This window comes from Phoca vitulina, unplaced genomic scaffold (genome assembly GCF_004348235.1).
Source record: "Phoca vitulina isolate PV1807 unplaced genomic scaffold, GSC_HSeal_1.0 scaffold44, whole genome shotgun sequence".
Classification (NCBI taxonomy): Eukaryota; Metazoa; Chordata; class Mammalia; order Carnivora; family Phocidae; genus Phoca; species Phoca vitulina.
In genome coordinates, this window is record NW_022589747.1 from 7,917,948 (window position 1) to 7,929,142 (window position 11,195).

An 11,195-nucleotide genomic window follows, 5' to 3' on the forward strand; every position below is an offset into this window, starting at 1 on the left:
ATAACCTTGGAAAAGTTAAATAAAATCTCTAGTGCTCAGCTTCATCATTTTGGAATAGAGACATAATCTCAAACCAAAGAGCACAGTCACTATTTTTCAAAAATCATGTGTGTTTTTTTTTTTTCTCTCTCACTTTCCAGCTGCTCACCACCTAGTTCTAAGACAATCTTGAGTTATGTAGCCATTGATACATCCACAATTTCCTTTTTTAGTTTACCTCCAGCATGAAGACCGGAATGGATGCAATTTAAAGTCACGTCACCCTCATAGATGCCAATATCAGCGACTGAGTCATCATCTTAGGTTATCTTTTAGCATTTCTACTGCCAACTGGACTCAGAAACCACCAAACTCTATGCTGGCTGTAGCCCCTGGGAAACCGCTTTGGTAGGATACTTTTGATCTTACATCACGGGAAACCAATGAAAAGCTAAATGGAGTAAGTTCTGACTCCTGTAATTCTGGTCAGATTGGATTTGGTACATCAGGTCGGTGACATAACTGAGGACCTACTTCTTTTCTGTCTTTCTGTCCTGCCTTCTAAATTAACAGTTTTAGTTCAAGATTGCCTCACATGGCTACAAATGAATGCTAACAATTCCTGGGATCATATGTTCAACACCCGCACCTTGGAGCTCCACTCCAAACCAGAGGCATATGCCAACCCTGAAACATTCAGGATGTCCAGACTACGTGCTGATGGTCTTAAATGTGGGTTGGGCACTCATCCCTACACCAATTACTGTGATGTGGGGATGGAAAGAGGAGGCTAGGGATGGGGTCAATCCATCTAAATCACACTGCTGCTACTCAAATGTTTTTGAAGGATGTCGGACGCAATTACACTGTCTACCGTATCTGGGTTACCACCGAGACTTCTGTGTTCTTCTAATGTCTACTAATGTCCTACTGTGTTTCTGGATACTCAGTCTAATATTGCATACTTACCTCGGGACAGAAGATTTATAGTAAATCCTCTCTTATGTTTATGTAGCCTGATGCCTACTTTTCTGCTGCTTGTCCTTCATCTTGTCTATTGAGGAAGTGGCCATGCTGGGAAGGCTGCATTCTAAGAGTTCATAATAGCAAAATATAAGCTAAATTTTCACATGGCCCACACCTAGTCAGTGCAAAAGAGTCAGCATAGGATGTATTCAGATCTGCTGAATGGAGAAAGGCAGCTACAGAGGTTTACAGTGTGAATCCTCAATTCTTCCACTTGGGCACGACTACTAACAGGATTTTGCAAATATGACTTGGCTGTGAGTCATTTAGCTCTACTTCCTGTGCTCTTTGGAACCAAACTGGGTTCAGGGGAACTTCTACTGACAGCTATTGGACCTCACTCTCTTATTGTAAACAAGTAATTTAGATGCGGCCTCTCTGTGTGCCCTGCCTCCAAGAAGCATTCTTTCCTGGCTGCCACAATATCTTCTCCTGATTGCTTTTACAGATCTTCCTCCTAAATCTCCACTGCTTTTAGCAGTTTTGCACACTTGGGTTTGCTATTTTAAATGTTTTCTAGTTTTTGGATGCCTGGGTGGCTCAGTCAGTTAAGCGTCTGCCTTCAGCTCAGGTCATGACCAGGGTCCTGGGATCAAGTCCCACGTCGGGCTCCTTGCTCAGCAGGAAGTCTGCTTCTCCCTCTGCCTGCTGTTCCCCCTGGTTGTGCGCTCTCTCTCTCTCTCTCTGGCAAATAAATAAATAAAATCTTTAAATAAATAAATAAGTAAATAAATAAATAAATGTTTTCTAGTTTCAACATTAATTGTATTTTGTTTCACATTAGCTTTATTGCTTTTAAATGCTTCCCAGGGGGCAAAAAGGTGGAAAGTAACAGTTTTATGCCTTTATCATTATTCCAGAATTCTCATTTTTTTTTAACAGCTGTATTTGATGCACATAAATCAATAAAACTCTTTTCAATTGTTCTTGAAACTGTGTCCTCACATTATGCTACTCCTGTTTCACCAGTCTTCAACCATGTATCTTATGTTATTCAACTTTCACTGATTTTTTTTCGGCAATTACATATATATTTTGAAAGATTGATGATTATTTCTTGTGTACAACAACCTGTTCTTGTTTTATAGATGTGATAACTTCTTTATTTCTTTTTTGCTCTGTCTCTCTAGGTATAAATTCTATTAATTTTAATTTATTTTTCTGTTTCCTCATTTAGCACATTATATGTATTTGATCTTTTTCCGTTTTCATATGACTTGTTTATATCAAATAGTTGTGATTCCTGGATATCTATCAACACTTACAAATGATAAGTATTAATGGCTCTAGAGTGTGTCCCACTACTTACATAAAGTTTTTGCCAGCGATGTTTACACTATTTTGGGCCCTGTGTGAACTTCAGACAGTCCTACTGATGATCTTTTCAGTTGGTCTCTCCCCAGTCTTGGAAGTGGTTTCCTCCTACATTGATCAGTATTAGTTGAATAATGCCCCAAAACGACCCTTCACAGATCTCCAGAGAGTCCTCCATGCTGCTCTCTCCTTTTTAGTCCTTTGTCTCATGAACTCCAGCAACTGGGTCTTCCTAGACTCCTAACCCCATGTTCTGTGCTAAGGAAATGTTTCAGAGGCCTCCAGTCTTCCTATTCAAAGAGACTTGAGATGGAAGAAAAGTTGAATATATGTTTTATTCAGTCTGAGTGTACCTCCATTTAGTCAAGTTACTTGATTCAAATTTAAGAAATGTGAAGATATGAGAAATATATGTTGCATTTATCATTAGATGCTATGTAGAAAATGGGAATATCCTATATTATTAACAACTTATACCTCTAGACTGATATAGAGTCCATATACTTGACATCTCTCTCATTTGAGAGGAACTCATGAATAGTATCAAGTATACATTAGATCACGTTGATCATGAATACTGAATTGTCAGTTTGTTTCTTTTCAGTGTTTGCCTTATAATATGGATCAAACGTGCTTTATCTTCAAATTAATACTTGCATTTGGAAATAAAATTGTAATTGCTTACCCTACAATTCAGGTTTAATAAATTGTTAATGGTCACTATACGGAACAGACTTCATTTAAAAAATCATTTTTTTATTTCACTTCATGATCAGTTGCAACATCCAAATATGGCTTACGAAATTATAAAAAAAAGTCCAAGACTAAAGATTTAGTGTGTATGTTGTTCACTTCAGTCAAAGGGGGTCTATTTTTCTTGAGCCTCACTACAGAGTAAAATCTTGAATTATGGCATCTGGCAAATATGCACATACACCCACAGTGTATATCACCTATACTCCTTTTGCAAGAAAAAGAAAAAGGGACATATGAACAATCGAATTAGTATATTATATTTATTTCAAAAATTTATAAGATGCTTAAATCAAACGTTTGCTTGTAAATTTCTAACATAACCCTCAGTTTTCACATCATTTGATTTTTTAAAATTGTGGTGTAAATGATACTCAATTTAACCTTGTTAATGTGCAATGTTTTATATTACTATTTGGCCCAGAAATAAGAAGAGGCTAAAAATAAGATGTATAAGTTCATCTTCAGTCTGTAAGAAAATAGAATTTCATTCCATCTTATCCATGAAATGTTTCCTTAAGATTACCCATGTGTCTCTACTTCAGTATAGCATAAAACCTCCTGCTACAGCAAGGTAGAGATGTGTTCGACAGAAACTAAAACATTTATGTCTTTGGAAATAAATATTTCTAAATATTACTGATGCTATTATTGAGTTCACATTTTGTGATCCCATAAGTATGTGTGATTATGTGGGCTTTCATCATTGGTGGTCTTTGTGGGCCCCAAGCCAGATTTCTTCAGTATTAATACCTTACTGAAGTCTTTCACCTTACTCTTTTCTACCACTTTATCTTTTTTTTTTTTATCCCCCTAGATTATATATGGGTATTTAAATATACCACCTCCTTAAACTTGGAGTTTTTTTTTTTCAAATCCACCTACTATGCTTTATTCAACCTTATTAATGACCATGAAACCAAGGGGACAACTCTACCTAGAGAGTGAAATGAAATTAATAAAAATATCAGTAGAGCAGAAAAGAGAGTAATGATCCTTTGTGAAGACATTGGCAGGTAAAATAAAAAGCAAACCTGCATGATATATACAAATAATTATCTTTGCCAGTAAATTTGAAAATGCTTACCTCAGAAATTTACTGTAGGCATTTCCAGTTGTTAACTTTGTCTCTGCCTTAGTTTAAGAACACATTTAAGTATTATGGTAGAACTATCTGAGCTTATGTTGATGGATCCTACTGAGTCTTATAAGGCACAATACAAAATCGGCATGCTGACAGAGATAGTTACAAAATTGGATTCCTGCCCAGGAAATTATTACCTTTAGACCAACTGTGGTTGTGATAGAGAAAAAAAGTCACAACCCCTGAGAAATAACCAATATCAGAAGCTTTGAAGTTAAATTGGTCTGGAAGTTGAGGCCATCCTTCATGAGCGATCTTTTACCTACACCCCTGAGAGATTGATTGCCTACAGGAAAACAAAGATTATTGTGGAGATATGACTTTATAATTTTAACATCTTAATTTTTCTCTACAATAGAATCTCTGTAATATTACTTGTTAACTATTTAGTATTAGTTATTTTAGGAACGTAAAATATATATAAATCAGATGGGGTTCTTTGTGTTTAGTAAAGAGAATATTTAATGTTTGTAAGGATACTGAAATTTTATTTTTAATGCTTGGCAAAATGTAACTTGGCAGTGCAGACAAGCTAAAGTAATAGATTGTTGTGTAGATATAATATACTATTAGATGTGCACATAATGACCCATGGGAACACATAGGAGGAGCTCAGAAATAGCCTGTTTCCCCAGAAATGGCTATTATGGTGAAATCAAAAGACAACTGAGTCTTGAAAGGTGCACAGAAGTACTCAGGAGGGAAAGAATAAAAAATCAGTGTGGTGGAGAGAGATCATGTGGAAATTCCTCCTCTGCACAGTGCTTACACACCAGTTGCATTGATATTTAGTATAAAATGCAATAATTTATATACACACACTAATACAAATATGTGAATATTAAAGAAATGAAGCAAATTTCCCGGTGTCAGATAAAAACAAAAATATATCATAAATCAAGAGTGAAAAAAAATAGGAATTGAAGCCAAACTCTCAGAGGTATATGAAAAACAGAAATAGCTCAATGGATGGAATTTTCACAACCACGTGGGGGATTAGTCATTCAAACTGCATGAACCATGAAGGCTAAGGAGCTAGAACTCTAGTTTTTTGTTTTGTTTTAAACAAAATTAGGACATCTGAAGAGACAACATTGAAAGTAAAAACTAGGAATTTTTTTTTTAATTGAAGAAGACATATATTCTAAGACAGAATAAAGCATACTGTGTCCTGAAAAAGGTAAATACAACCAAATTCATACCTGGACTCATCTAGTGACAATGCACAATAGCAAGTAAAATGAAATTTATTAAAAATCCTGAAAAGATAATATAGGTCACTTAAATAGGAACAAACTTCACAATGAGGCCATCCCACATATCAGAATATACAGATTCTGGAAGTTATTAGAATAATATTTTTCAAATAGTAGGGTAAAGTAACAGTCAATTCAGAGATCTACACTCAATAAAATAAGTATTGAAGAATGAAAATAGTATTAAGGTAGTTTTAGGCATACAAAAGAGTTCATTGATATCCACATTTACCACTGGAATTTTTTTAAATCTTTTTTGGGTAAATGTCTATTCAGGTATTTGGTCCATTTATTTTAATTGGGTTGTTTGTCTTTTTATTGTTGGATTGTAAGAGTTATTTATATATTCTGAATACAAGTATTTTATCTCATACATATGACTAACAAATACCCCCCCCCCCCTTTCCAGGGGTTGTCTGTGCATTTCACTGATGGTGTCTTTTGACAAAATTGTTCATTTTGGTGAAGTTCAATTTCTCCATATATTGTTTTGTCACTTGTAATTTTGGTGTCATATCTAAGACAAAATTGCCTAATCCAAGGATAGAAGATTTACTCTTGTATTTTCTTCTAAACATTTTATTTTAGTTCTTACATTTAAGTCATTGATCCATTTTGAGTTCATTTTTGTATATCATTTCAAGTAGGGATCCATCTTCATTCTTTCTCATAGATACACAATTGTCCCAACACCAGTTTTTGGAAAAGATCTTTCCCATTTTAATGTTCTAGAAACTCCAAAAATTAATTGATAATAAATGTAAGAGTTTGCTTTTGAAATCTCAATTTTATTTCATTGATTTATAGGTCTATCCTTATACTAGTATCATACTGTTTTGATTATCTGGCTTCATAATTAATTTTTAAGTCATAGGTATTAATCACTCAACTTTACTCTTCTTTTTCAGCATTGTTTTTACTACTGTTGACCTCTTGCATCTCCATATGAATTTTAGGATCAGTTTATCATTTTCTGCAAAATTGACAATTGCATTTTGATAGAGGTGTTTTGAATCTGTAAATCAGTTTGGGAAGTATTGCTATCCTTAACAATTTTAAGTCTTTTGATCAATAAATGTGGGATATCTTTCCCTTTATTCAGATTTACTTTAATTTCTTTCAACACTGTCTTGTAGTTTTCAGTTCATAACACTTAGATTTATTCCTAAGTATTTTATCCTTTTGGATACTACTGTAAGTGAAACTGCTTAATTTTATTTTTAGATTGTTTATTGGAAGGTGTAGAAATACAACTATTTTTTTGTATATTGATAATGTATTTTGCAACCTTGATGAATGTATGAGTTCTAATAGTGTTAGTGGTGTCCTTAGGATATTATAAATACATGGTCAGCTCATCTGCAAATAGAGATAGTTTTACTTCCCTTCCAAATCTTGATGTCTTTTATTTCTTTTTTGCCTAATTGCCCTGGCTAATATCTTTGGTATAATGTTGTATATAAATGGGAAGATCAGACTTCTTGTCTTGATCCTGAATTTAGGGGACAAGCATTCAGTGTTTCACCATTATGTATGACATTAGCTGTGTGTTTTTTGTAGATACACCTTATCAAGTTTAGGAAGTTCCCCTCTTTTCCTGGTTTGTAGAATGTTATATCATGAAAGGGCCTTGGTATTTCTCAAATGATTTTTCTGCATTAAGATGATCAAGGTCTTTTTTCCTTTTTATTCCAACAAGATGGTATACTACATTGATTGACTTTCATCTGTTGAAATAATTTTTCATTCCTAGTATAAATCTCACTTGGATCATGGTTTGAAATCATTTTTTACATAGCGCTGGGTTCAATTTGCTATTATTTGGGGTGGGGGAATCTGTGTATATATTCACATGAGTTATTGGTAGATAGTTGTGCTTTCCTGTATGGTCTTTTCTGGGTTCTTCTATCAGAGTAATATTGCTTTATAGAAAGAGTTAGGGAGCGTTCTTTCCTATTCTATTTTTGGGACAATTTTTTAAAGGATTAGTATTAATTTTTCTTTAAACATTTAGTAGAATTAATCAATGAAGCCATCTGGACATGGTAATTTCTTTTGACATTTTAAAAAATTAATTGCTAATTAAATCTCTTCAGTTGTTTTCAGTCTATTCAGATTTTCTATTCCTTTTTGACTCATTTATGGTTGTTTATGTATTACTGGTAATTTATTTTATCTGGGTTATATAATTTATTGAAATGCAATTATTCATAGTATTATATTTTATTCTGTTTTTATTTTCCTGTAAGGTACATAATAATGTTCTATATTTCATTCCTAATTTTAATGATTTCAGTCTTCTCACTTTTTCCTTGGTCAGTCTATGTAAAGTTTTGTCAAATTTGTTGGTCTTTTCAAGAACCAACTTTTGGTTTCTCAAGGTAGTATATTTTTCAATTATTTTATTTTACTTTATTTCCATTCTAAGCTTTATTATTACCTTCCTTCTGCTTGCTTTATTTTCTGTTAGTTCCTTTCCTTTAGTTTCTAAAAGTAGAATGTTAAGTTATCGATTTTTAGTTTTTAAATATAGGTTCCTACTACACATTTCTCTCTTCACACTGCAGTAGCTACATCACATAAAATTTGGTATGTCTTTTTTTCATTTCCAATTATCTCAAAATATTTTTCTAACTCCTTATGCAATTTATTCTTTGACCCATTACTTATTTAGGAGTGCATTTTTACATTTCCGTGTATTTTTTTAATTTCTCATTTTCCAAATGTTTTTGGTTTCTAGTTTTATTTGATCATGGTAAGATACTCTGTATGATTTTAATCATCTTAAATTTATTGAGACTTATTTTGTGGCCTAACATATAATCTATACTGGGTAATGTCCCACATAAGATCGAGAAAAATTTGTATTCTGCTATTTTGGGGCAGGGTGTTCTACAGATACTTGTTAGGACTAAATGATTTATATAGTTGCTCAAATCTTCCTTATTGATTGGTGTCTGGTTGTTTTATTCATTATTGAAAGTGGGAAATTGAATTCTCTGCTATTATTGCTAAATTGCTTATTTTCCCCGTCATTCTATCAGTTTTCATTCTGGATATTTTGGGTCTCGATTGTTAGGCACATGTCTTTCCTATAGACTGACATTTTTATCATCATAATATATCTTTCTTTGTTCCTAGCAATAGTTTTTATCTTATAGTCTATTTTCTTTTCTTATTATAACTACTCCAGCTCTCTTTTGTTGTTGTTTGCATGGTATATCTTTTCTATTCTCTTACTTTTAACCAATTTGTGTCTTTGAATCTGAAATGTGTAATCTTGCTGGCAGCATATAATTGAGTCATGTTTATTTTTTATCTATCTGCCTTTTGATTGGAAAGATTCATTCATTTATATTTAATGTAATTTCCGATAAGGTAGTATTCATGTCTGCCACTGTTATTTGCTTTGTATATATCTTAGTGGGTTTTTTGTTGTTGTTCTTTATTTCTCTGTTACTATTTTTTATTGTGCTAAATACTTTCTAGTGTACCATTTTAATCTCCTTGTCATTTCTTTTACTATGTAATTTTTAGTTTTTTTTTAGTGGCTGACCTTGAGGTTACAGTAAACATCTTAATGTAAATCTACCTAGTTCAGATTAATACCAATTTGATTCAATTATTAGATAATTTGTTCCTTTGTAGCTCCATCCCCTCCTTTTTCCCTTATGCTCTTATTGTTATAAAAATTACATATTTATACATTATAAATCCATAAACACAGTTTTATATTTATTGTTTTATTCAGCTGTCCCTTAAATTGGCAGAAGAGAAAGTTATAAACAAAAATGCATTTAAACTTTTTCTTATGTTTACCTTTACGGTGTTATTATTTCTTTCTTTTTAACATTTATAAGATATATTTATTATTTTTCTGACCAAAATGCAATGATTTTTAAATCTCTTTAAACAAATAACTGAAAAAAGTATTCAACAAAATAAAACACAATGGAAAATTAACCATTAGATGTTTTTATTTCATACCAACCCTGCATTTAGTCTAGAAAACAAACAAAAACACTTTGAATGAAGTGTTACTAAAACACTACCCAAATCATTGACCATAAACGTAGTATATACATTTCAAAGGTCCACTGCTAGGAATTTTGTTAAGATCAGTTTAATCATTAATAACACTATGTAATAGAGCACAGGAACACAGGTCAATAGATGTGATCTTGCCCCTTACCTTCAGATTTATGTCAGAATAAAGCTGACAATTCTGCCAGGCTCTGAACCCCAGTGACCCCATCCCAATCCCTGGAAGCAAAGAAGATGCCCTGTCACACAACTTTGTATAAGTTGTAATAAAACAAAACCTAAGTTTTCTTACCTTTCTATAGGAAATGGTCAGTTACTTGATAAATACTAAAACACTTCTAGAAATTCATTTTATGAGTTTATCAAACACATTTTGCAAGAACCAACTACACAAAAGTTTCCTTTGGAATTTGGTCTACAGATTCATCTAACAGGTTGGAAATTTGAAACCTGCAAGAAAAGGAGGAAGTGGTGAATCCCTAATCCTAACGTTGTAATTATTAAAGGGATATACACACTTACTAAAAAGTTTTGCTCACAGAAGGCACAAACTATGAGAGGGATATGCTTTTTGAGTAAAAGCAAAGAACTAGCTGATATCCTTCTTTGTTTTCTGAACACCATAGCTAAGATGAAGTTAGACCCGAATTCACTGTCTACTCCTATAAACAAAAAAAATTTAAGATAAAAAATTTAATTTGTCTTATTACATACTTCCGGCCATTAACTGAGATGTAATTATGAAAGATTAAAATTGCCTTAAAAAGGGGTTGTAATAACAGTTATCAAAGCAATATTCAAGCATGATTTTGAGGATGCTTTCATGTTCAGAATTAGCCTTCTTTGTCAAAAATCTTATCAATTTCATCAAAAACTTCAACAGACTTAGAGTCATCTATTTTCTTGACTTTCCGCATTTCTGCATGTAAGTAAATAATTGGTTTTGTTGACTGAAGATAGGTATGAATTCTCTTTTCCAAACTCTCTCTGTTGTCATCACTTCTACCACTACTCTTTCCCGTCTCAAGACATCGTTCAATACAGATCTCACTATTACAGTAAAAGAATAGAATGAAAGACACATCTGCCTTCCCATCCATGATCTTCTTCCAACCCTGAAGGTTGTCTTGATTTCTTGGAAACCTATCAATTAAGAATTTATTCTTCTGAGCATTGGCAGCCATTGTCTGATCCATTTCACTCTTTAACAAAATGATAGTTATCTCAACTGGCACCATCTTTCCATCTTTAATGTACTTTTCAATGAGTTCACCATACTGTGGATCTGGGTTCTTCCTTTCATCAAAAAGTTCTCCTGCAGAAAGGTTTGTGTCGCCATATTTTAGATCATTGATTTACTGTAGAGGATGTAACTCAGGAACAGTCAGATAGATGCATAGCTCCAGAGCACAGAGCTTCCATGCCTTCTCCAGACAAGTATCTCCCCCTAAATCTCCACGTGTTCACCAACCCCTGGTGTTATTATTTCTTGATATGGGTTTAATTACTATCTAATATTCTTTTATTTCAGCCTGAAAAACTCCCTATATTATTTCTTATAAACCAACTCTGAGATAAATCCTCTGTTTTTCTTTATCTGGAAATGTTGTAACTTCTACTTCATCTTTGAAGCACAGAGTTGCTGGATATTAAATTTTTGGTTGGTGGTCATTTTCCTT

At 33.1% G+C, this 11,195-nt stretch overlaps 1 protein-coding gene across 1 annotated transcript; it reads right to left on the bottom strand.

The window, feature by feature from the left end:
- Positions 1-10,349: 10,349 nt before the first annotated feature.
- LOC116648506 (UMP-CMP kinase-like) lies at positions 10,350-10,856 on the bottom strand (the record flags this gene model as incomplete). Its single annotated transcript, XM_032430505.1, has 1 exon — positions 10,350-10,856. A coding segment is annotated over one exon (507 nt), but the record flags the coding sequence as incomplete, so codon positions are not given.
- Between the last annotated feature and the right edge of the window lie 339 nt (positions 10,857-11,195).